We start from the raw sequence: 26,756 nt of genomic DNA, 5'->3' as shown, positions 1-26,756 counted from the left end.
TTATTTTATTTTCTTGTTTGACTTCGATTTTGAAAAGTTGCCCATCTATCTGTTGCAACGGTCATGTGTTTTGTCTTCTGTCAACAACAATGTTAGTTGTAAATTTTATACGTTTGGTTTGATTTGTATCACTTGCCTGTCTAAGCCGTTAGCTCAGACGCTTCGTTGAGGCGAAACAGGTACGGATATGTGATGTCAAATATTGGTCGTTATGTTTGTATGTTCACTTGTCGAACTGGTAATATCTTGTGCATACCGGCAGGAAAACACCTTATTACGCATGCAGAAAGTTGAGAAGCAAGGTATCTTTAAGAAAGTGTACGGATATTTGATGAGATGGCACATCTAGAAAATACATATTCAATCACTTCGGCATTACTTCTTAACACGTAAACGTTGTAAGATTATTTCCTACTATACTGTCATCAATTAATCGATACGGATGAAACGTAGCGCAACTGGGTGTGGGTATACAGGTTGGACATTAATAAAGCTGACAAACTACAAGGGCGGATTCGTAAGTGCAAATGGAGGAGAAACGGTGTCCGAAAATGCATCGTTGCCACGGTAGACGGCGCTGACGAGCGACATTTCCTCCGACCATGTGCCGTGTGTGCCTAGTGTGTTGCAGGTGAACAGTAGTGGTTGTCATGTAGGATACACAATCATACTTCGGCTTACATGTTCGCGGGCCACTGGCCTAGAGCTTATGCTGGGGTTCGTCTCAATATCTTGTAGAACCCTGTCCTTCAAATCTGGTGCACGCGCAGTCCGCCGCCTCACTGCACGTTCTGTCTGAGAGGACCGACGATCACACAAACGCCCACAGAGGGCTTGAAATGTTCTATGGTCCGGTTGGGTCTGCCAGAGTACTTATTTTAGTATAGCGCTCCTCCCTCTCGGCGATATCCATTTACTCGGCCGTACACAAACACCATCTCGGATTGTTCCCGACACGAATAACGGACCGTTCTGCTGCTTACAGTACGCTGCGTCAATCACACAGCCTGCAACACACAAGAAATAAACGGCATGTGGTCAGAGGAACTGTCTTTCGTCGGTGCTGTTCCGTAGCAACGATTCATTTCCGGACACATGTTCAGGGGGCCTTTTTTTTCCCCATTTCCAGTCACGAATCCGTCCTGCAGTTTCTCGGTTTTCTTACTGTTCACCTTATATAAGCGTCGACCTTTAGGCAAAGGCAAACGACGGTAAACATCCATCGGAGAAGGAAGAACGTGTATAAGGCAGTATGTCTATCTATAACCACCGTTGGGAATTGTGCGCCAAGAAATTCTGCTGCTTCGTAATAACGCCCGCCCCATATCGCGAATGTCGTAACGCAGCTATCCTGTAGTTCTGATGTCTCCCCATGCGGTCGTCTGCCTTCGGCCCCTTAAAAAAGGCCTTGAAGAGTCGACGATTGTGGACGGATGAGGATGTGGAGCAGGCAGTTAAGGAGTTCTTCACGTCGCAGAGCACGGTGCTTTACCAGACCGGTATCTTCAGCCTGGTGTGTCGGTGGGATGATTGCCTCACGGCTCGCGGCGATTTTGCACGATTGGCATACCCATTCTGGACTGTACGGCCTCCGAACGGAAACTTTTAGATTGCCCTTTAGTACCGGTTGCTTTCAAAACTACTACTTTGTTGTAACTTCCTGGCAGATTAAAACTGTGTGCCAGACCGAGACTCGAACTTGGGACCTTTGCGTTTCGCGGGCAAGTGCTCTACCAACTGAGCCCAACTGAGCTACCCAAGCACGACTCACGTCCTCTCCTCACAGCTTTACTTCTGCCAGTATCTCGTCTCCTACTTTCCAAACTTTCCAGAAGCTCTCCTGCGAACCTTGCAGAACTAACACTCCTGAAAGAGAGGATATGGCGGAAACATGGCTTAGCCATAGCCTGGGGGATGTTTCCAGGATGAGATTTTCACTCTGCAGCGGAGTGAAAATCTCATTCTTCCACTACTTTGTTATTGTTGATAGTTTCACTACTTATTTGTAAGACATTAATACTGTGTAGTACGTAAAGTTACCATTCCTTTTTTCTGACTTTCATGTGGTATGAAAGCTGATGTTCAACGTTATTCAGGTGCCGCAAGTTTCATTCGTGTTATGTTTTACCCTAGTGTTTTTCTTTGCAGGAGTGGCTGGTATGTGCTCCAAGACCGCCGTTGCCCCTCTTGACAGAATAAAAATCCTGCTGCAGGCGCACAACAAACATTACAAACATCTGGGTGAGTACACGCTACGTATTGAACATGCCGGACTACGTAAGAGCACATCGAAATTTCGTAGTTAAGAAAGGAAATAAACGCTAAAAGTAATTAGAGTATGTCTTCAGACTGTGCATATTTCAAGGATTTGCTGCAGATGATATCACGTGAATTAAATCATGCACTAAAAAGTAGTTTATCTAAGTATAGGTTCTGCTGAAAATTACGTATCGCCAGGAGCAACATCAGCAGTGTATAGTAGATGTTTCTCGCGGATCGAAGACAGATATAAAGCAAAGTAACTAAAAACGAAGATGATAAAACATAAGCGGCAGTAGTTATAGTAGTACAGACCCTGAGCACCGATTCGATCATTGAAGAAACTTGGTCTCCGTCGGCCTTTCTTACGGCGGAGCAGAGTTAATCTCGCCCAGCCGGTCTGTTGTCGAGATGTAAGGCTGTGCCAGCTTACTTGGCCGGGTGTACGTGTTTAGAGACCGCGAAGGCCAGTGATTCAGAGTCAAAATAATCACACGTGCCGGACTACATTGGCTTCTCGTGTGGTGTAGGGTGACAAAGACTTATGTCACACTGTGTACGACGAGGAGTTGTAACCAAAAGCATATTCTGAGTTCGTGTAAAGTAAATTTTCTTCAGAGAGAAAAACTTCTGTCCACAAATCAAATCGAATTTAGACAGCATCGCTCGTGCGAAACTCAACTTGCCTATTTCTCGCACGACACCCTGCAAACCGTGGATGAAACCCAACAGGCGGAGTGCATATTCCTAGATTTGCGGAAAACTTTTGACACAGTGCCACAAGGGTGTCGCCACGCGTGCTCAGGGGGAGTGTGATAAGAGCGCTCCTGTTCTCTTTACATGTGAGAGAGCTGATGGAAAGGATAAGCGGCAGTCTTTGACTCTTCACTGACGATGCTATAATGTACAGGCAAATGTCGTCCTTAGGTGACTGCGGGAGGATACAGGATGTCATGAATAGAATTTCCATTTGGTGTGGTGAATGGCAAATTGCTCAATATGCGTACAAATGTAAATTAATGCAAATGAGTAGTGAGAACGATTCTCTAGCGTTGGATTATTGTACTAATGGAGTGCTGCGTGACACAGTGACCTTGTATAGCGACATGAAATGGTATAAGTACGTAAGGTCAGTTGTAGGAGAGGCGAATGGTCGACTTCGGTTTACTGGTTTATACGAATGTGTAGCTCATCCCCAAAGACGACCACTTACAGAATACTTGTGGATCCATTCTCGAGCATCGCTCGAGTGTTTGCGATCCCATCAGGTCGGATTAAAGGAAGGCATCGATGCCATTAAGATGCGTGCTGCTGGATTTGTAACCGGTATGTTCGATAAACCGCGAGTATTGCCGAAATCCTCTATGAACTCAAACAGGAACCCGGAGAGAAGATCTTTTTGCTAAACACTACGGAGAAAGTTCATAGAACCGGCATTTATGACAGTCTGCAGAACGAGCCTACAGCCACCAACGTACAACTGGCGTAAGGCTCACGAAGACAAGATAAGAGAAATGAGGGTTCGTACGGAAGCGTATAGACAGTAATTTTGTCTTCGCATCATTTTTCAGGTGGAAATCGAAAGGCATTGGATCAAGGTATCCTCTACCATATACAGCGTGTCACTCCTAAAACGCGTCAGGCGCGTATTGTCTGGTGTTTCGGCAGATATGAGGGGCAGTCTAATCAAAATCGAACACCCGCCCAACGGGACAATGTAATGGCCCCATTCAAAAGTAATGCGGTCGGCAGCTGACGGCTCCACAACCGCAACCACTCTTGCACTTCCTCGCCCGACTGCAATCGACGTACACGCATATCTTTCTTCAGGTCGCCAAAGATCACACAGTGAAAGATCCTGGCTGTACGGAGGATGTTGCAGTGTTTCCCCAACCAAATCGCTGAAGCGTAGCTTTCGTCGGATTGGCAGTGTGGTGGAGGTTGTTATCGTGCCCACAGCATTCCGACAACCCGAGGCCAAAAGGCGAAGCCAACAGTGGAAACATCCCACGTCTCCCCCGCCAAAGAAATCCGAAGCTGTTCACACAAGTTCCGATAAAGCCATGACGACCTTCTTCCACTGCAGGGACCCTCTGTTCGTTGAGTTTTTCGAGCATGGAACCACAATAAGCGTCCAACGATATGAAGACAGTTCGCAGAAACTGCGACGCGCCATAAAGCCAAAACGCCCAGGCATGCTACTGGACGGAATCATCTCGTCGATAACGCCCGCCACAACACTGCCAGTCGGACGAAGTCTATGTTCAGCGATTTGGTTGGGAAACACGGTAACATTGTCCGTACACCATGGTCTTTCACCGTGTGATTTTCACATCTTTGGCGACCTTAAAAAAATGCGAGGACGTCGGTTTTAGTCGGACGGGAAAGTGCAAGGGTGGGTGCTTTTGGGGAACTGTCAGTGGCCGGACGCGTTGTACGCAAGAGGAATTGACCTTTTCGTCTCCCAGTGGATAACTGTCTTAACGCGTGTGCTGATTACTTTTCATTGGTACCATTCCGTTGACTCGTTGTGACGGTTGTTTGGTTTTCACCTGACTGCCCCTTATATTTGGAATTTCGTTTTTCCAGCATGTTTCTGTAGTTATCCCAAATAAATACTGCTTACGACATCTTTCATGCGACACCAGTGTCGACGGAAAGCGTCTGCTTGTTATGCGTTAAAACCAAAACCATTTCTAAAACGCATTTTCCGTGCCCGTTCTATAGTGCGGTCCTAGATTAATCTAGTGCGACATTCGTTTTATAGATATGTATTAACAGGAACTGTTATACACGGAGAATAACCAGTACTACAGCAGCACAGCACCGCCCTGGTCGGCGCCGACTGCTACCACCATGCAGCCGCAGTGCTCTGTCGCTGCTAGAGTACTGGTTCAAATGGCTCTGAGCACCATGGGACTTAACTGCTGTGGTCATCAGTCCCCTAGAACTTAGAACTACTTAAACCTAACTGTCCTAAGGATATCACACACAGCCATGCCCGAGGCAGGACTCGAACCTGCGACCGTAGCAGTCGCGCGGTTCCAGACTGTAGCGCCTAGACCCACTCGGCCACCGCGGCCGGCAGTACTGGTTATTCTCCGTGTATTACAGTTCCTATTAATACATATCAATAAAACGAATATCACATTAAATTTACCGAGAGAGGTGGCGGAGTGGTTACCACACTGGACTCGCATTCGGGTGGTCGACGGTTCAATCCCGCGTCCGGCCATCCTGATTTAGATTTTCCGTGATTTCCCTAAATCCCTCACGGCAAATGCCGGGATGGTTCCTTTGAAAGGGCACGGCCGGCTTCCTTCCCCGTCCTTCCCTATTCCCTAATCGATGAGAACGATATCCTCGCTATTCTGGTCTCGTCCCCAAAAACAACCCAACGCACATTATATTAATTTGAGACTGATATCGAATGGGCACATAAAATTCCGCATCAAAAATCCTTTTTTTATTTTTATTTTTTAACCTGAAACAAATCGATTCACGTCGAAACGGGATGCCGTATGAGAGACATGATGGGCGGTACTTGTTTCAGTGGATTTCGTCTCGCATCGCAAAAACGAAATTCCAAATACCTGCCTAAACACTAGAGAAAAGGCGGCAGAAGGCTGTTAGGAGAGACAGCCTGAGTGTACACTCTGACGGAAAAAAAGTCGCTGCACCAGAAAAGGCCGGCCAGAGTGGTCGAGCGGTTCTAGGCGCTACAGTCTGGAGCCGCGCGACCGCTACGGCCCCAGGTTCGAATCTTGCCTCGGGCATGGATGTGTGTGATGTCCTTAGGTTAATTCGGTTTAAGTTGTTCTAAGTTCTAGGGGACTGATGACCTCAGGAGTTAAGTCCAATAGTTCTCAGAACCATTTTGAACCAGCAAAGAGTTGTGCAACCTAAACGAAAGTGGGTAGGCGTGTTTCTACATCTGAAGGATGATCTCTATTCAAATTTCGCGCGAGTCGCATAAGAGTGGCGCCAGTACCTTTGAGACTGGACATGGTGAATTGGTGTTGGTCAAGAACGCCTTTAACACGACAAAGGCGCCATTATCAACACCCCACTGAGGTTGAGCGAGATCATGTAACATGGCTACGAGGAGCTGTGTGTTCCTTCTGTGATATTTAAGAAAGACTTGGCAGGGATGTAGACAATGTCTGCTAGGTAGATATACTGGACCTACACCTGGAGTTATAATCTGGGGTGCGATTTCTTACGACAGCATGAGCACTACCGCGGTTATCCCAAGCACCTTGGCTGTAAGTTTATACGACTGTCAGGTGATTCAACCTGCTGAGCTGCCATTCGAGAACAGCATTCCAAAGGGTGTTATCCGACAGGATAACGCTCCCCCAAATACCGTTGTTGTAAACCAGAGTGTCGACATGTTGCCTTGGCCTGCACGATCACCAGATCTGTCGTATGGGACGACAACTCCAGCGCCATTCACAAACAGCATTAACCGTCCCTGTATTGAGCGACTAAGTGCAACAGGCATGGAACTCCATCTGACAAACTGACATCCGGCACCTGTACAACACAACGCATGTACGTTTGCATGCTTGGACTCAACATTCTGGCGTCTGTACCGGTTATTAATGTATCAGCATTTCACATTTGCAGTGGCTGATATCGCGGTTACATTAACCTGGCCGGCCGGGGTGATATTAACCTGTGATCCTGCAACAATAATCACTTAAATATGTTATCTAGACAAGTGTATTCCCGAAATTTCATTACTCTTTATTAATTATTTTTTGGCGTTGCGATTTTTTTTTTCGTCAGTGTGGGTAGACTCCACTGCTGCTGTACAACGCATGGCGGAGGGTACTTGTTCTGCTATTACCGATTTTTTTTGTCGTATCAGTAAACCCCCGATTCTTTAAAGAATTGAATACCCACGTATAAAACAGCTTCAAACGCCTGAAAACAAATGAGTTAATTTTTTAAATATCAGACATTAAGGGTGTAAGTGAGAAAAAGTTTAAAAAAAGGTTTGAAATTATGCTTAAATTTTGTTGGAAGTCACTAAGTGGTCTCATTATCAAACGCTATATGAGTATAGTCCAGGTAATTTGTGCTCCGTTTTAAGCGAAAGTTAGTTGTTCGCGCATCTGAATGTCTATGACGTCGTATCTCACAAAAATACGTGTAGTACAATGATGTATATTTGCACACACTTTCAGTGATGTACATAGATACTATATGCAAAATGTATAGCTAATACAGTCAGTAGTAAAGAAGTAAGAAATTAAAACGTTGTGCCTGATGCGGCAGTTTCACTGCCTGAACATCGAAAATGTAGTAAGTAATAAAGCTTTCCATCATTTTGTGGACAGGTGCCAGCGACAAGAAGTTCCGTAAAGGCTTTAAATTGTGTGTAAAGTTTGTTGCAAGTCACTAAGTGCTCTCATTCTCAAATACTGGTTGAAATAGTCCGGTTATTTGATTGCTGTCAGTTACTACGCATCAAGAGGTGTACATGTTTTTAGATGTAATACTTGTTTTACTGTGTTAAATTGTTAGATTAATATTAGACCCCTATAATCAGTAGGTTATTACAGCGTTTTAAATTATTAAATTCGGTCAATAATTATACGTAGTATTGAGAACCCAAATTTTTGTTGCCCCTGAAAGCCGGTGGGTAGGGAACTTGTAACTGCGATCATGCACCTCGTTTGGCATTTACTAACATTGACTCAATTCGCTTGCTTGTGTGAGGAAAATGTCTCTGTACGTGTCCTAATCTCTGTTGTCATATGTATGATTCCTGCGCAAGATAGACGATGATGGCAGCATAATGATGGCACCGACTTCTTCGAATATGGATTCTTACAATTTACTTAACATGGTTCGCCAAAATCCAGTCGTTCTTCTCCGATTTCGTGTTTAAGTTATCCGAGCACTTCTGTTACTTTTTTATATGCTATTATCATCTTAGCTGCACGTCCCTGAATTCGTTCAATGTCAGTTCTAAGACCTACTTGATAAGAACTCCAAACACCGGATCAGTACTGTAGAAATGGTCTCACTGACGTATTGTCTGTGGTTTTCTTTGCAGATGTACTTCTCTTTCCGAGAACCATTCAAGCAAACCTATTTTTCATTCGACTTTGGAAATACTGATTTTCTACATCTATATACATACTTCGCAAGCCAGCGTACGTTGCGTGGCGGACGGTACCCTGTACCACTACTAGTTATTTCGTTTGCTGCTCCATTCGCAACTAGAACGAGACAAAAACTAGTCTATATCTCAGTATGCGCCCTGATTTCTCGTATCTTACCTTCGTGGTCCTTATGCCACATATATGTTGACGACAGTAGAATCCTTCTGCAGTCAGCTTCAAATGCCGGTCCTCTAAATGTTCTCAATAGCGTTCCTCGAAACGAATGTCGATTTCCCTCCAGTGATTCCCATTTGCAGCCCCGAAGGTTCTCCTGAACACTTAGGTGTTGCTTGAATCTACAGGTAAAAAATATAGTACGCCGGCTCCGAATTGCTTAAATATCTTCGTTTAATCCGATCTGTTGCGGATCCCAAACACTAGAACAGTACTCAAGAATGGGTCGCACGAGTGTCCTGTACGCGGTCTCCTTTACAGATGAACCATACTTTCCTAAAACTCTCCCAATAAGGCGAAGCCGACCGTTCGCTTTCCCTAATACAATCTTTACATCCCAGTTCCGTTTCGTATCGTTTCCAGCGTTACGCCTAGGTATTTAAACGATGTGACGGTGTCAAGCAGATCGCTGCATCCGACCATTATGGGTTTTTTCTTCCTGCTCATCCGCAATAACTTACGTTTTTCTACATTTTGAGCTAGCTGCCATTCATCACACCAACTAGAAATTTTGACTAAGTCATCTTGTAACCTCCTTCAATCACTCAACTTCGACACGTTCCCGTACACCAAAGCATCATGAGAAAACAACCGCAGACTGCTGGCCACCCTGTCTGCCATATAGAAAAGAATGGTGGTCCTGTCACACTTCCCTGGGACACCCCTGACGATACCCTGTCTCTGATGAACACTCGCCGTCGGGGACAAAATATTGAGTTCTATAACTTAAGAAGTCTTCGAGCCACTCACATATCTGGGGATCTGTTCCATGTGCTCGTACTTTCCTTAACGGTCTGCCGTGGGACACCGTGTCAAAACTAGAAACATGGAGTCTGTCTGCTGTCCTTCATCTATAGTTTGCAGTATATCATGTGAGAAACGGCCAAGCAGAGTTTCGCACCAGCGATGCTTTCTAAAACTATGCTGATTTGTGGATATAAGGTTTTCGGTCTCAAGAGAACTGAGAATATGTTCAAGGATTCTGTATCAAATCGATGTTAAGGATATTGGTCTGAAATTTTGCAGGTCCTTTATTTTTCCCTTCTAATATACAGGAGCGCTTTCGTCCAGTCGCATGGGAATCTGCGCTGGGCAGTTAATTCGCTGCAAATGCGAGTCAACTAATGGCCAAGTGCCGTAGAGTACTCTTTGTAAAACCGAATTGGGATTCCACCTGGACGTGGAGAGTTATTTGATTTCAACACTTTCTGTTGTTTCTCTACATCAGGGATGCTTGTTACTATGTCCTTCATTGGAGCTCTATGCGATGATAAAACGACAGTACGTTTGCGCGATCCTAGTGCGTGGAACATTTTTTAATTTTGCTATCTTCTGTTGCCACGCTGATTGTTCGCCCGATTTCCTGTCTTTCTCTAGTAGTTCCTCTAAATACACTAACACCATTTGACGTGCTCTAGATGTTTGCTACTAATCTTGTAACCAGATACTGTATGTTACGTTGAATTGTTCCAAAACTGTGGTTCTCTGAAAAGGAAAAATAATCTCTAATATTGATTTAATATTTTATCCATTTACTTTTAAGTCTATGTCAGTAGAATTAGAGGGCAGCTGTTAACATCCGAGTTTTATCCTCATTGCAAAGTGGAAATCACTTTGAATAAGATCAATTCGTAGAATAATGTTAATTACGCTAGGCTGTAATTCAAATTCAGAGAGGAGCAGTCTCTTATTGGGATACCGTTGTAGCGTTTGTAATGGGCAGTCGGAAGATAAGAAAGTACAAGGAGCAGTATGAAACTTCTTGGGACAGTTAAATTTCCGAAGCTAACAATTTTTTCTTCCATGTTCTTTTAGGTGTGTTCTCGGGTCTTCGGCACATCGTGAGGAAGGAGCGGTTCTTCGCTCTGTACAAAGGCAATGGGGCGCAGATGGTGCGGATCTTCCCGTACGCTGCCACGCAGTTCACAGCTTTTGAGCTGTACAGCAAGGTAATTGAGCTGAGTGACTCTCTTCGTCTGCCTCTCACTGAAAGCGTGTAATCTCATTTCTATGCAGCTCTACCGTTCCACTTTACATAAACACGATGGCAATTAACTTTAGAATGTATATGTCCGCCTGAGGAGAAAGTACGTTTTCAAAGTTCAAGAGCCGAGACAGCTTACTTTGTGTTAAGGAGAGAGTTCTGTGTGCTACTGCACCATCGAGTTGTTGTTGTTATTCAGACTTTATCAGTCTATTCACTTATTTTCTCCCAAAGAAGTCACGCCTACAGAGGTACACGGTTAGTAGGAACTCTATTGTAAATTATATCGCACACGCCGAGCGAAATGACACATTAGCGGACACTAGCCTCTAATTTTATGGAATGGATTTAATTGTCCATTTGATACTTGATTGGGATTTCTATAACTTGCTTTAGATGATGGGGAATATGGTTCTTCTGGATAGCTCGCAACCGATGTATTCCATGTCGTTGATCAATTATTGGGCTTAGTACCGATTGTTCTGCATGTAGATGGCATGTAAACCCTTACATTATTTCGAACTGGAAGAATTTTTATTTGAAACTGAAACAGCAAAGACCATTGGTGCTTCAAAATTTGCCACTTCGTTCAAAAGTTACACAAGAGTCAAAAGTTTCACAAGAGCCAAAAGAATGTATTATAGGATATTTCCGTTTTTGTTCCAGCAGTGAACACGACAATCTTTTCTGACAAGAGACTGTGTGTGAGAAAGATATCAAGTTACGTCACGATACGTCGTTGGAACCCCCCCCCCCCCCCCCCCCATCTATAACTGGCTAAATGAGCTGGTTTTCCGGTCGATAGTAGGAAAGAGCATACTATCTGCAGTAGAGTAGTACTGTGTTGAAACCATTCTTATGAGTTAAGACTGATTTAACTTCACTTGTGTGCAGAAGTTAAGGTCGAAAGTACCTTTCGCACGATGTTTATCTGCCAAGTAACATAACACGATAGAATTTTGGCCATACATAGAGTTACTACAGTACAGTGGGTAACAGAAAGTAATGCGCACCGAGACGATGAGAAATAACACTTATTCAGAGGCAATAGTTTCACTTAAGTCACCGCGATTTCTCACGGTCCCCTGATATTACAAATGAAAGGATTTGACGTGTGATTGCCACAGACTTTGTAAGCTCTGCAACGAGCTGCGATATTGGCTACAGGTTGGTACCGGCAAGGTATTCCAGTTGGCAGGGCGTTCCAGTCTTCCACCAGCGCGACTGATAGCTGCTGGATGGTCTTTGGTACCTGTGGACTACTGCAGTACGTCTCCCCAGCACATCCCACAGTTGCTCGACGGGATGTAAATCGAGGGAATGGGAAGGCCAGTCAGTTTGCCGAACATCCTCTCGTTCCAAGAGCCCCTCCACCCGCTCTGTTCGATTCGTTCGCGCATTATAATCCACAAGAAATTAAGTAGGGCCGAGTGCACCCGTGAAAAGTAGCGCGTGGGAAAGGAGTACAGTGTCACAGTAACGTTGACCGGCCAGTGTGCCGTGTTCAAAGATAAGTATGCCAATATGTCCACGAAACATTATAGCTCCTCATGCCATAACACCTGGATGACCAAACCGATTATGTTAGACAATGCGGTTCGTGCCCTCGTATGGCGAGAGTTAGGAGCACGTAATGCACTCATGAACATCGTCGAACGTGATCGTTATCGTAGTACAGGTGTTATGGTATGTGGAGCAATAGTGTTGCATGAGCACACTGATGTATAAATATCTGAACACGCTACACTCACTGGTTAAGCTTACTGTGTTGTTCAAATGTGTGTGAAATCTTATGGGAATCTAAGGTCATCAGTCCCTAAGCTTATACACTACTTAACTTAAATTATCCTAAGGACAAACACACACACACACACACACACACACACACACACACACACGCCCGAGGGAGGACTCGAACCTTCGCCGGGACCAGCCGCACGGTCCGTGACTACAGCGCCCAAGACCGCTCGGCTAATCCAGCGCGGCAAGATTACTGTGTCACTGTACTACTTTTTTTTCGATCTATTGTTGTTTCATCCGCCTCTCGCCCCATATTGGGGCTGGGGGGTGAGACGTCAGTGGTACAATCAAGCTGCTCTTCTGACAACTGACAAGAAAAATCTAAAAGAGATGAAAGAAAAATAAGAAGGTCATATACTTACAATGAGTTTAAAGTTTTTAAAGGTGAAAATAAAATGAAAGTTTTTACGTATAAAAGACTTGACTTCCTTCGCATTTAGCTGAAAACAATTGTAATAAAAGATAAAAATCAGAAGCACAATAAGATTACATTTGAAAACATATTATAGAACCTTGATGCAGAGCACTGATGTTACAATGAGGCACTTCATTGGCACGAAAGCTTGGAAGGACATGCTCTGGGGTAGGTGGTCTGTTATTGAAGTGGGAATGGCGATTATTCAGGAGGATAGAATGAAGGTAATGAAGGTGGTGTATGCATGGAGCATTGGTGCGGAGGTAATGTGGGGTAGCAGCGACTTTTGGAATGCAAGACGGTTTGGGGCGAAGGGGGTATTAATGAGGCTAAAATTTAAAGGAAAGGGGCTAGGGAAAAGAAGATGGAAGAGGACAAAAGAGGTGGTATGGAAAATACGGAGAAGGGAGGGAGAAGCAGAGGTGGAATGCGTGGGGTGGGTTTAACGTTGGTAGAGGGGGGGGGGGTAAATATCGGGACGAAGTTCATGATCTGGGAGGGGGAGACGATTAAGCTCCTTTGGCAGAGTATGAGGAGGGTGCGTTGGTGTAGGATTGGTGGGAGTTGGAAGCAGCGCGCTAGTGTACTAGATTGGAAAGTAGAGGGGAAACTGTAGGACTATAGGAGTCGTGTTTCCGGATGGTGTAGGTTTTTTGAAGTTCAGTGTGAGGAGAGATGGGAATTTGATGAGTTGATAAAGGATTCATGTTGGGGAAACTAGACGGATGTGGGAGGTGAGATAGACTGCATGGCATTCAAGGATCTGGAGGGACATGACATATAGAACTTGGGGGGGGGGGGGGGGGGGGCGGAGGGAGGGGGCGGATATCCGTGCAGCAGCAAAGGATGGGTCAGATCAAGGTTTTGTACGTTTGGAGAACAGTGAAGTGGTGCAATCCACAGGTTTGGCCAGTTAGTAGTTTTACTATATTTTGGGCTTTCTGTAGGATCGCTAGTAGAGGAGGTTTCCACGTTAGTTGCTGTCGATGGTTAGTCCAAGTAATTTTAGTATGTTATTAACTGGATAGAACGGTGGTAACGGTAGGGTAGAAATCGTGGAGGTTGAACGTGCAGTTGATTTGTCCTATAATGATTCCCTAGGTTTTGGAGGGGTTGATCTTGAGGAGCCATTTGTTATACCAGTTGGTAAACTAATTGAGCTGGATTTGGAGGGATTGTTGGATTTCTGGAGTGTAGGAGAGAGGGCGAGGCAAGCGGTGTTATTAGCATACTGAACGAGGGGGACTAGTGGGGATGATTTGGGCATATCAGCGTCCAGAGGAGATGAACGAGAGGAGAGGGACGGAGCCTTGGGGCTTTGCTGCAGTAGAGTGGAAGTTATGGGAATTGTTATTGTTAATACTGATAAAGCATGGGTGATTAGATAGCAAGGGTGCCATAAGACGACATGGTTAATTGGGAGTGCATTGTACCTCTTCCCGATGAGCGTCTTTTCAGGGTTCATTCTTCCCTGAAAATACGCTATCACATCGAATAGCGTACAGTGAGAGGCAAAAAGATTGCTCGGGCCGAATAATTTAGAGTCCAAGAACCGAGCACTGCGCATGCCCAAGTTCAGAAGTGCCAATATTCACAACTCTAGCGTTCCGTGGAGCTTCAGCTTGGTGTTTACAAGTAGAAGCAATATTATAGTTAGGTTACAGTATAAGTCGAGATTCATTGCAATTTAACTCATCGCATCATTTCTTTTGAAAACCATTATTCAGAACGTAGCAACTATTGAATTATAAGAATTCCACGTCGGTAGAATTACTACGACGTCAAGCCCTTCATATCTGTCGCAACGTCTGATTCGATAGGCTGACGGTTTATGAACGTAAAGGACTAGCGTTCGAATCTGATTGGAGCCATTTGTCACTTTTTTTTTTTTTAAAGAATCGTGCAGGTAAATTTTAAACGTTAATTTGTTACAAATTGTCCAGTTGTAGGCTTTTCTAGGTTCCACATCCTTTCAAAGGCTTCAGTTTTATAATAGTCTAATCTTTAAATAAACAGACAAATGGTCATAGCAAAAATATTGAAAATGAATGTATTTGTTTGTAATTACTTCGACCGCCTCCTAGTGTCTCTATAGTTCTGAGCTAAGAGAAACGTATTAACTGATAGTCATAGTCATAGGTTTTCTCTATTTTAAAACTGTTAGTGCGTCTATGGCACGACGTCGTTATGGTGCTGATGCGTCCATAGCAATGAGATGGATAGGACGATTTAGAGATAATGGTGAGGTAGCGAGGCGTCCAGTACCTGGAAGATCACAGCTCTCTAAACGGAGACAAGATGAAGAATTGGTGAGGACGACCCAGAATGCTCCCTTGTCACTCATCCGGGAGCTAAGGAGAAATTCACATTTCCCGAGCTTGTCGAGAACTGCTCTCAGATGATTAAAGGACTATCGATTCATGTCACGTCGTTCCCTTATCATAGAGCGGTTGCCTGACGAACAAGTCGTGGATAGACTAGCAATTGTCAGTTCCTGGGAAGATGTTCATTGGAAGAAAGTCATTTTACAGGGCGAGTGCACAATTGAAACCCGCGAGCAGAGGTCCTGCTCATGTTTACTGCTCAGATGGGCAATGATATGACGCGCATTTCGTGGCCACACGCGCTAGAAGCCGATGCATAAATGTGGCATGTTGGGGCTGGATGTCTTACATGGGTGCAGGAACTTTAGGACGTATCCAAGACAAGTTCAATTCAGCATGCTATGAACATTTCCTTGAAAATGTAATCACTTCTGGGCTTGACTTTGGTACACCGAAACATGTCTTACTTATAAACACGAGAATCATCCATTACACAATAGCATTAGGATTCAGATCTGGTTTCAGAGGATGGAGTATATTATTCAGTGTCTTCCGTGGCCTCCAACGTCATCTGAATTCAATACCATAGAGCACGTGTGGCACAACTTAAGAAGACTCTGCGGGACAATTTGCCAGACCCTTCTCCGGGTACTGTGAGTGCCCTATGGGATTTGGTTCATTCTTCATTCGGGAGAATTTCCATGGATGAGAACTTTTCCCATAGACTTGTCACTTCTATACTTCAAAAGATCCAAGCTGTTCTTGACGCCAGTAGCATGTGGACTAAATACTGAAGCTATACGTAGCCTATTTTTCATTTTATTTTATTTAATTTTTCTGTAGAAGGCCTTCTAGTTATTAATTTCAAAATACAAATCTACTTGCCACTATATTATTTGCATTTTTATGGGAGGCCAGATGAACATCACCCTCCAAGGAAGATTATTTTTAGAGATGAAATTCAGAAACCATAGTTAGTTAGTTAGTGAAGAGAATAGTGAAAAAAGTAAATAGTGAAAAAAGTAAAATAACAAAAAGTAAATAAAGCACGAAATCTCTGCGACGCGATAACGAAAAAAGACTGCGATGAGATTCAATTCGACACATACTACAGTAAGCTGACATGCTGTCAAGGAGCTAACGATCTCTTCTTTTTAGCGTAACCGTCAAGTATGCCTACCGTAGTTGAACGAATACTAAACTGGAAACAACAGATCTGGAAGGCACATCCACTCGCTCGTGTAAGCCGCTCGTGAGGACTTGAAAAATAAGCCAATCAGCCGATACGTTTCTTGTGGAATCTAGAAAACCCTACAACCGCACAATTTGTAACAAATCAAGGTTTAAAATATTAACTGCACATGTTTAAATAAAAAGAAAATGACAATCGACTGCAGTTACATTCAAACGCTCGTCCTTTGCGATGGTAAACCATCAGTCTAAAGTGTAACCACTCAGTCATTGCATCATATGTGAAACGCTAGACGTTGTAAGAAGTCTGGCGACGTGGAGTTCTTATATTTCAACCGTTTCTACGTGTTCGAATAATGATTTTCAAAAGAAATGATATGATGAGTTAAATTGCAATTAATCTCGACATACACTGTATCATAACTATTACATTGCCTCTATTTGACGATGTTAACACCAAGCTGTAGCTCCACAGACTGCCAGAGTTGTGAACACTTCTGAACTTAGGCATGTGCAATGCTCTATTCTTGGCCTCTCATTGTACGTGGAGAAGCTTTTGGAACAAGAGAATATTCGACGATTGAACTGTCCTGTCTTTCGCTCGGCTAACTCTTTGAGTACCAGTGGTTTCTGCCTGAAACCTCGATCCCATTAATTTTTTTAATGAAATATTAGTGTGTTTCGCATGAAATCACCGACGCTACTGCAATACGGGGACACCTAATGGTACACTTAAATACTTATACGAATGTAGTGCATTTTGGCAGCACCTTAACAACGTTAAAAGCAATAGTCGGCACGGAGATAGTGATTATATGTGAGAGAGGCCATATTGAGGAGATCATTGACAGTGAAACTAAGTACATGTTACGTTATTGTAACGTAGAATTGAGTTTGTACTACTGTTTTTATGAGTCGTTTGCAGATGAAACTACTGGGGAAGGATGCACTTTTGATAAACATTTGTTAAATTTTAGGCCCATTTCTGATATTGCGGTATGTAACCTGTTTCAGGCATTACGGGTTCATGGAAGTTTTGAGAAGTGGGATTGCGTCTAGGACAAATGAAAAATTATTTCCAAATACACTCCTGGAAATTGAAATAAGAACACCGTGAATTCATTGTCCCAGGAAGGGGAAACTTTATTGACACATTCCTGGGGTCAGATACATCACATGATCACACTGACAGAACCACAGGCACATAGACACAGGCAACAGAGCATGCACAATGTCGGCTCTAGTACAGTGTATATCCACCTTTCGCAGCAATGCAGGCTGCTATTCTCCCATGGAGACGATCGTAGAGATGCTGGATGTAGTCCTGTGGAACGGCTTCCCATGCCATTTCCACCTGGCGCCTCAGTTGGACCAGCTTTCGTGCTGGACATGCAGACTGCGTGAGACGACGCTTCATCCAGTCCCAAACATGCTCAATGGGGGACAGATCCGGAGATCTTGCTGGCCAGGGTAGTTGACTTACACCTTCTAGAGCACGTTGGGTGGCATGGGATACATGCGGACGTGCATTGTCCTGTTGGAACAGCAAGTTCCCTTGCCGGTCTAGGAAAGGTAGAATGATGGGTTAGATGACGGTTTGGATGTACCGTGCACTATTCAGTGTCCCCTCGACGATCACCAGAGGTGTACGGCCAGTGTAGGAGATCGCTCCCCACACTATGATGCCGGGTGTTGGCCCTGTGTGCCTCGGTCGTATGCAGTCCTGATTGTGGCGCTCACCTGCACGGCGCCAAACACGCATACGACCATCATTGGCACCAAGGCAGAAGCGACTCTCATCGATGAAGACGACACGTCTCCATTCGTCCCTCCATTCACGCGTGTCGCGACACCACTGGAGGCGGGCTGCACGATGTTGGGGCGTGAGCGGAAGACGGCCTAACGGTGTGCGAGACCGTAGCCCAGCTTCATGGAGACGGTTGCGAATGGTCCTCGCCGATACCCCAGGAGCAACAGTGTCCCTAATTTGCAGGGAAGTGGCGGTGCGGTCCCCTACGGCACTGCGTAGGATCCTACGGTCTTGGCGTGCATCCGTGCGTCGCTGCGGTCCGGCCCCAGGTCGACGGGCACGTGCATCTTCCGCCGACCACTGGCGACAATATCGATGTACTGTGGAGACCTCACGCCCCACGTGTTGAGCAATTCGGCGGCACGTCCGCCCGGCCTCCCGCATGCCCACTATACGCCCTCGCTCAAAGTCCGTCAACTGCACATACGGTTCACGTCCACGCTGTCGCGGCATGCTACCAGTGTTAAAGACTGCGATGGAGCTCCGTATGCCACGGCAAACTGGCTGACACTGACGGCGGCGGTGCACAAATGCTGCGCAGTTAGCGCCATTCGACGGCCAACACCGCGGTTCCTGGTGTGTCCGCTGTGCCGTGCGTGTGATCATTGCTTGTACAGCCCTCTCGCAGTGTCCGGAGCAAGTATGGTGGGTCTGACACACCGGTGTCAATGTGTTCTTTTTTCCATTTCCAGGAGTGTATATTACACGAAAGACAGGTGGTTGAAAACAATTACGTCCCAGTGCTCCCAAAGTGAAACTTCCTCCTGAAAGGAGTTGATTGTTTACTTCTTGCCAATTTTTTCTTGTACTCGTTGCTTGCTACGGCGGTAAAAAATAATATTGTGAAACTTTTTATTTATTTTTTATTTTTTGAGACTGGTAGCGTTAAATCCCATTGAACGCATGTGGGATATGTTGGGCAGACGTACTGTAGCAGTTCCACATACACCATCGACCATCTAGCAGTTGCTAACCCTGCTGGCGGAGCAATGGAATGACCAAGCACAAGAACTCGTGACCAATCGTATGGCCAGCATGGCAGCTCCTTGCAGAGGATGCACTACCGTCTATGGCGATCACACAACCTATTAAGAACCATGCCCCGCCTTTTGTTATGTCGAGAGGATCATCATGAATCGCGGAAACTTCAGTGTAATTATTGTCTTTGAATAACGATCTCATTTCTGTTTGTCTCAGCGCGTATTTCTTTCCGTTACCCTCGGTACAATACTGTAGCAGTTCCGTCTTACCTATAGTTAAAGTTTGACCGAGCTATGTTACTTGTCAGTGACACATCATGTGAAAGCAACTTTCGTCCTTAAGTTTTGCACACCAGCGTAGTAATCGTACATGAATAAGCAGAGTTCAACCTCGATTTCACTGGAGATCGGACCCAAGCTCAGATTGTACACGGTAAGGACATGAACGCGGCCGCAGTCTTTCCTAAATTTACATGTAAATGATTATTCTCCAATTCACACTCGAATGTGTGACAGGTGCTTCACGTTATCACCTTCAAGCTATTTCTCTGCCTCCCATTCCCGAACAACACAGGGAAAAAGGAACACTTTAAACTTTCCGAGCGGAACTCGATTTATCTTACTGTATGTAGGTGATCTTTTCCTTATGTACGTGGGGGTCAACAAAATATTTCGGTATTTGGAGGCGAAAGTTGATGACAGTAATTTCGTGAAAAGACCTCGCCGCAACGAAAAACGTCTTTCTTTTAATGAGTGCCACCCTTTTCGCGTGTCTTACTCCTAGCACTCTGATTATGAGCGAAACAATCCTACATGCATTGGTTACAAAAAGGAGCCACCTCTGTAGCATTAATCTCTGTTAACTGTATGTGGTAAATGTGTCATGTAGAAATGACTTGCGTAAATGTTCATGTGACAAAATCACTGACATCAGTTTCTATTGAGACCCAAGGAAGCGTCCTGGTACGAGTACTGTACAATGTTCATACGAATAATCAGCCAATACAACATCAGAGAATCAATTCGTAGACGTTGACGATACAAGAGTGACTCTCAAGGTTCGACCTTCTAAGAGGCAGAAGAAGAACTGACACAAATTTGAGCACTCTCCACGTCCTTTACGATGAAGCCAAACCCCAGCAGGTAGCGACTTTCCACTTCAAGAACAGACAAGCATGGCGAGAACTCATTGTGATGAGCGAGGTGAACAGCACCAGCGCTGCCCACGACCCTGGATCGCACCTTAACTTGAGTTGTCGATCCTCGACTGTTGTGAATATCAGTTATGGGAATGCGTCTGTATGCAGCCGAGTACGCTGCTTGTGTATGTAGCGCATCTGCAAATTTAAAGACTGTGGATACCACAGCAAACTGGTTAGTGCCAGTTCCAACGGGATGCCAGAAGCAATCAACAGTGCAAAAACTCTACCCGCTCAGCTGGCCGGAGTGGCGGTGCGGTTCTAGGCGCTACAGTCTGGAACCGAGCGACCGCTACGGTCGCAGGTTCGAATCCTGCCTCGGGCATGGATGTGTGTGATGTCCTTAGGTTAGTTAGGTTTAATTAGTTCTAAGTTCTAGGCGACTGATGACCTCAGAAGTTAAGTCGCATAGTGCTGAGAGCCATTTGAACCTCTACCCGCTCATTGGTATTGCATCCACTTACATGCACCCGGACATTGCGTCGGATGAGAAGAGGACGAAGATGAAAACCGACTGCCCTCAACGCACGGATGCAGACATTTGCGACTCAGGAAAAGCTTCATACGAATAACGCAGGTCCTCGTGGGTGCCCATAAAGGCACCTGGTCGAGAGATGACGGACAGAACTGGATAACCCGGACATCCTAACAAGAGAAGTGCCAGACTGTGGTAGTGAGGTCTCCTATCCTGCTTCGCGAAATTTGAACAGCATGGGGGTGGGAATCCGGTGTTGCGTGACCACATGCAGATGCTGTGCGGATATGACGACTGGACCACTTGTTGCAGTGCCGCTTTGTGGGTCAACATTTCATACCAAAATATATTTTTAACTTTAAGCACAACACCATTTCGGCCGCCGTTTTCTGGAAACAATTTCTTTAAACGGACTCCGAAGAGGAAGAAAGAATGTGTCATGCTGATAGGTTCAACTTAATAATCTAGGGATAAGAATCCAAATTGGAATGTAAAATTTGAAAAAATTTATAGGGCAAAGCATCAGAATATTAATTTTTGAGCAGCTTTTTTGTGATTATATATATACAGGCTGTCCCATTTGTCTTGACCATCCTAAATAACTTTTTGTCCAGATGCAAATTACAAAATGTTTCCAGCAAATGTTCTTTAGCCGTCAGGGGGACATCAATCAGCATGATTGCCATCTTTTTTACAAAGATATGAACAGCGGTATGACTTTTTTAAATGGCACCCTGTATTTTTTATTCGGTAATTCATTTCCTCCCCTAAAGACCTATTCAAAATGTATCACAGTGTACCATTCACTGAAACACAACGTTATTAATTACATAGCACAACATTGACTTTGACCCCGGGTTCACAAACTCGTCCACTTGCTCGAGTTTTCAGAAAATAAATGAAAACCAAGTAAAAACACAACACAAAATTGTCTTTGACTCTCCTGTACCATTGCCCAGGAGTAGAACATTCAAAGATGCTCAAAGTGGTGAGCCTGGACACCGATACACTGGTTCACTCGTTGAATGGAAGCCTTATTTACCGCTTCCAGTGTTGCCTGCTGAAGAGAATTACATCCAAGCACGATATGTTCCTGCATGTTTTCTGGAGTTGTTCGAATATCACGATAGACAACGTCTTTAATGCATCCCCAAAGAAAAAAAGTCCAGAGGATTTAAATCAGGAGACCTAGCAAGACAAGTGACTGTTCCTCCTTAACCATTCCATCTGGCAGGATACCTTCGGTTCAGAACATGACGTGTACTCAAGGAATTATGTCCTGGACATCCACCGTGTTGATGTCACATAGGCATTCTGGTTCTTAGCGACACTTCATCCAGAAGAGGAGGAAGAATTCGTCTGAGGAAGTTGGCATACGCTGTGCCGTTTAGACTACCGTTGATGAAATAAGGGCCAATAATTGTAGTACCAAGCATCCCACACCAGACATTAACTCTTCATTGACGCTGATGTTCCACCTGTCCAAGCCATCGTGGGTTGTCGCTGGACCAATAATGCATGTTCCTTGTATTTACCGGTCCTTTATTTGAGAAGGAACATTCGTCGTTAAATAGAACATCAAGGAGAAGTTCGGGTTGGCGAGGATTTACTGCTGTGCACACTGACAGAACTGTACACGATTCTGGAAATCATTCCCATGCAATTCTTGATGATGTAGGTGTACATGGTAAGGATGGAACCGGTGATATTTATGAATACGATGTACACTTGTTCTAGGAATGCCAATCTCGTGTTCAGTCTGTCGTGTGCTCACATGTGGATTCACAGCAACGGATGCGAGAACAATAACTTCGGCAGCTTCGTCTGTGCGAGTGCTACGACGATTGCGTTGTCGTGGGTTTAAGCTTTCCGTTACCTGAAGCGTCGCAACAAGACGAGAAAATACCCGTCGGGAAGGTGGTTTCTTGTCAGGATATCGCTCTCTGTACTGTTCCGCTGCCCTCGTAGCATTTCGCCTACCTTCAACAACAATAAAAGTAACGTTATGTCGATGCAGTTTGTAGAAAGGACAGCCTTTATTGTATGCCTACTCTTCACAATAGCATTTAAAAGTACTAAACTACTGTACTAAATGTACCATACGTAAGAAAACAGTATTGCAATTACTGTTCTGCCAACTTACATTCCCCATAGATAAGTAGCATTTCTACCTTTTCTTCGTTGGTGTACATTCTGCTCACACAACTCTTCAACAGACGATGGTTGAAGGAATGACGGGTGTGCATTCTAGTTATGTTTACGTTTGTCCTTTGCCAACGCCAGCACGTGGATGTGTTCCAAACCCCGAGTACCTGCACTAAGCGCTGGGAGCGTCAACGTCAGTGTTGTGTTATGTAATTAAAACGCTGTGTTCCATTGAATAGTACACTGTGATTCATTTTTGAATAGGTCTTTAGGAGAGGAAATGAATTACCGAATAAAAAATACAGGGTTCCATTTAAAAAAAAAGTCCTACCGCTATTCATATCTTTGTAACAAAACAAAGCTACAGCGAAGGCAATCATGCTGATTGACGTCCCCCTGACGACTAAAGAACATTTGCTTGAAACATTTTGTAATTTGCGTCTGGACAAACAGTTATTTAGGGTGGTCAAGATAAATGGGCACCCCGTATATACATATACGCATTACACATATTGGTTTGTAAAGAACTCGACAGCTGCGTTTCGTAAGATTCATGCCGAATGATTTGCTCGACATGGAATTGTCACTGTTGTACAGTCAAATCGTCAGGGACACATGGCGATCATTGTTAGAGACAACTGGAAACAATGACGACTTTATGTGTGGAGGAACACCATTTTCAACAACTCATGTGGCTAAATACACATTTCCTAACAGTAATCCTTTCTCATTACAATTACACGCCTGACTGAAAACGTTTATTTTCGTACGCGTTTCTTTCTAGACATTGCATGTTGCGTTCTTAGTATAACTGTATAGTGCAGGTGACTGATGGCACAACGGATACTGTTTGACAGTTACACTGTTCACGATTGATTCACTCTTGTAACAAGGCCGAACATGCGTTTCACGTTGCGCAGAATGCTTACATATCAAATTGAGAGACTGACTAGTAAGCTCTATCTCATGCTAGACATGCTCGATTACATTTTTATTTCGCTCATGCATGTTTCAGCATGTTATATGCTATCGTCAGTGGCCTTATTATCTACTCAAAATCAGTATGAAAACTGTCATAGAACAACAGCTTTTGAAGATACTGTTAAGTCTTCGAAATAAGAACTATTCCTACAAACAAGAACAGTTTTCTGATTCATATTCGTTCATGTAGGATAAGACCGTGTCCCACGTTAGACTGTGCAATATTCCTGCCTGTAAAGTTCGTTGCGTAAATTCATACGAGCGGGGCGAAAGATCGCTTTGTACATTGCGCGTGTGTAGCAAATTGCAGGGATCGGTCGCTGGTCGCATGGAAATCCCAGACAATCTGAAGGATTGCATGCGATCTGTGCACTCAATATGCCGCCTGATTGGTTAGCAGCTATGTGTCGCAATGTGGCTGCGTCTCGTTTCTCCATTTATCAAGCGTGCTTATGTAGTTCTGGTACGTTTCGCTTTGCCCACATTGATTAAGAAATTTACGTTAGAATTTATATTTATCCAGTAACCAAGAACCGCTCTGAGAAGTGATGTAGAAGCTAGGGTACCCATTTGTATTGAGAAGTAATACACCCTCTGATTTTGCAGTGATTAGTATTTTGAAGCTTGTGCTTTAGTAGCAGAAGTAATGGGAAGTTCATAGTAATAGTCGCAATGAAGTGGGCTCCATCTTATGATTTTGTGTAATTTATGAAATAATTCTACTCATTATTAAAGTTTCTAACTTTTAAATACAATGACATAAGTACCGACTGTACTATTAAGAGGACATTTTAGTTTAATTGTTCAGAGCAAATCCATTATACAGCTTCATTATAACAAGAATTAAGGTAATCAGTAGTACTGCTGTTGACAATATCTCCATATAAACATCGAGTAAATTGTGTAGGCCTAAAGATTTGCAATGAAACGATAAGACCAACGAATAGAAAAGGAATTGAGTACTAATAAACGTGAAACATATTGTATTGGCACTCTGGAAAGATTTACACAACCCATTGGACGTCACTGGAAAAATTTAATATATTTGTAAAGTAACCTAAAGTTCGTAAGAAAAGTATTTCAAAACAAGTTCAATAACGTATAAATAAAATAAGTGTCGGACAACATAACACCAAGTCCTGTGCGGAGAAAATCTCTGACCCAGGCAGGAATCGAACACCGGCCCTTAGGATTGACATTCTATCGCGCTGACCACTCAGCTACCGGGGGCAGACCAATTACTTATAATTCTCGTCTGTTTTAAATTTGGGTTTAGAAGTATTCGTGAGGATACGGAGATCAACTGCAAGTGCTGGTAAACAGAACAGTTCATTTTCTGTAGCAGAATTTTTCGACACATTGACATTCATAATACTGACTGCAACCACTTAGGAAAACTATATCGCATGCGAGGAATCGCCGTGATTCGTCGCTCGTGTGTGGGGCCGTTTACATGGCACTAGCTACTGTCTTCAGCTGACAGTGTCACGGGGTATACATACTGTTACAACTTAACCTACATCTACATGTTCTAACGTCAAATGAAATTATTATTCCTATTTGTGAAATAGTGTTACATCTTATGTTTAAAAACTATCTTTGAATTCTGTTATTCTTTGACATTTTCAAATCAAACCAACTGAAGTTGGCACATAATGTGCTAAAACATGCGTGAGTGAAACAGAAGTTAATCAATAGTGTCTTGAATAAGGAGCATTTTGAAACAAATTTCTCCATTTTTTTTCTTCGGAAATTAAGAGCCTTAGCTTCAAAAATTTGTCCTCACTTATCAGTATTCGAATTTTGTTGCTGAACTATGACGAAGGGGTTGAGTTTGGTGTCAGTTAGGGAGAGGATTAAAGCCATTAATTAGAATGGTGTAATTTCCAGTTAAATTAGCCGTACTGTACACAGAGTGGGCTTTGATACGTGGAATACTCAGCATGTGGTTGTCACGCCTTCACAGGATCGGTGTATGTACGTGGCTGAGGAATATTGCTGCTTTCTGCACTGAGAGCCGGTTAAAATTTTTCATAATTCTTTTGCCGGCCTTCCGGTCTGAACAATAAGCCTGTACCATACGTGCCGAGTTTGCTTCTGTATAATTTTACACCCATTGTGCAGAGAGTTACAGGTAAATGGGGAAATGATGTCATCTAAAGAACTATTCTCTCTTGTTAGAGGGCGTGATTCGCCCCAATATATGGAGAATTAGTTTCAACAGTTGAGTAAAACTCAACATTGTAACTAAACAATCGTATATTTTGCTACTCCACATATGATACAAGGAAGTCGTAATTTAAAGTTTATGCGCTAGTTTAATACAATTATAAGCTCTCCAGTGGTATCTCATATACAAAATAAGTACAAAACGCCCAGTTCTACACCCTATACTGACCATTGTGCTACACAAAATAATGGTGGGAACCACGAATTGGTACCAATCGCAATGGTAAATTCTAAGTGGGTTTACTGGTCTAGTGTTAAATTGTTGGGAGTGAAGCGGTAACTTTTATATTATTTGCTGTTACAAATACTTGGCTTTTATTCTATGAGTAGGTTGCGATTTCCAGGAGTGCGGTTAACCTGTTTTCGGCTGTATTTTCCGAGTATCTCGCGATCTGCCGGCCGCGGTGGTCTCGCGGTTCTAGGCGCGCAGTCTGGAACCGTGCGACTGCTACGGTCGCAGGTTCGAATCCTGCCTCGGGCATGGATGTGTGTGATGTCTTTAGGTTAGTTAGGTTTAAGTAGTTCTAAGTTCTAGGGGACTGATGACCACAGCAGTTGAGTCCCATAGTGCTCAGAGCCATTTGAACCATTCTCGCGATCTGTAGTGTTGCCAA

General features: G+C 44.0%; 2 protein-coding genes across 2 annotated transcripts in view; one reads left to right on the top strand and one right to left on the bottom strand.

Annotated features, from left to right (window-relative positions):
- The window catches only part of LOC126327996 (graves disease carrier protein-like), a 184,168-nt gene that overhangs the window by 50,478 nt on the left and 106,934 nt on the right, over positions 1–26,756 (top strand). Inside the window, exons 2-3 of the mRNA XM_049995936.1 lie at positions 2,149–2,241; positions 10,425–10,558. Of these exons, the coding sequence (XP_049851893.1) occupies positions 2,149–2,241; positions 10,425–10,558 (227 nt within the window). The remainder of the gene's footprint in view (positions 1–2,148; positions 2,242–10,424; positions 10,559–26,756) is intronic.
- Positions 1–26,756, bottom strand: part of LOC126328012 (uncharacterized) — an 88,092-nt gene that overhangs the window by 54,191 nt on the left and 7,145 nt on the right. The window lies entirely within an intron of this gene.

This window comes from Schistocerca gregaria, chromosome 2 (genome assembly GCF_023897955.1).
Source record: "Schistocerca gregaria isolate iqSchGreg1 chromosome 2, iqSchGreg1.2, whole genome shotgun sequence".
In the NCBI taxonomy this organism is placed as follows: domain Eukaryota; kingdom Metazoa; phylum Arthropoda; class Insecta; order Orthoptera; family Acrididae; genus Schistocerca; species Schistocerca gregaria.
The sequence above is the reverse complement of the archived record's forward strand: the minus strand, read 5'-3'. Positions and strand labels throughout refer to the sequence as shown.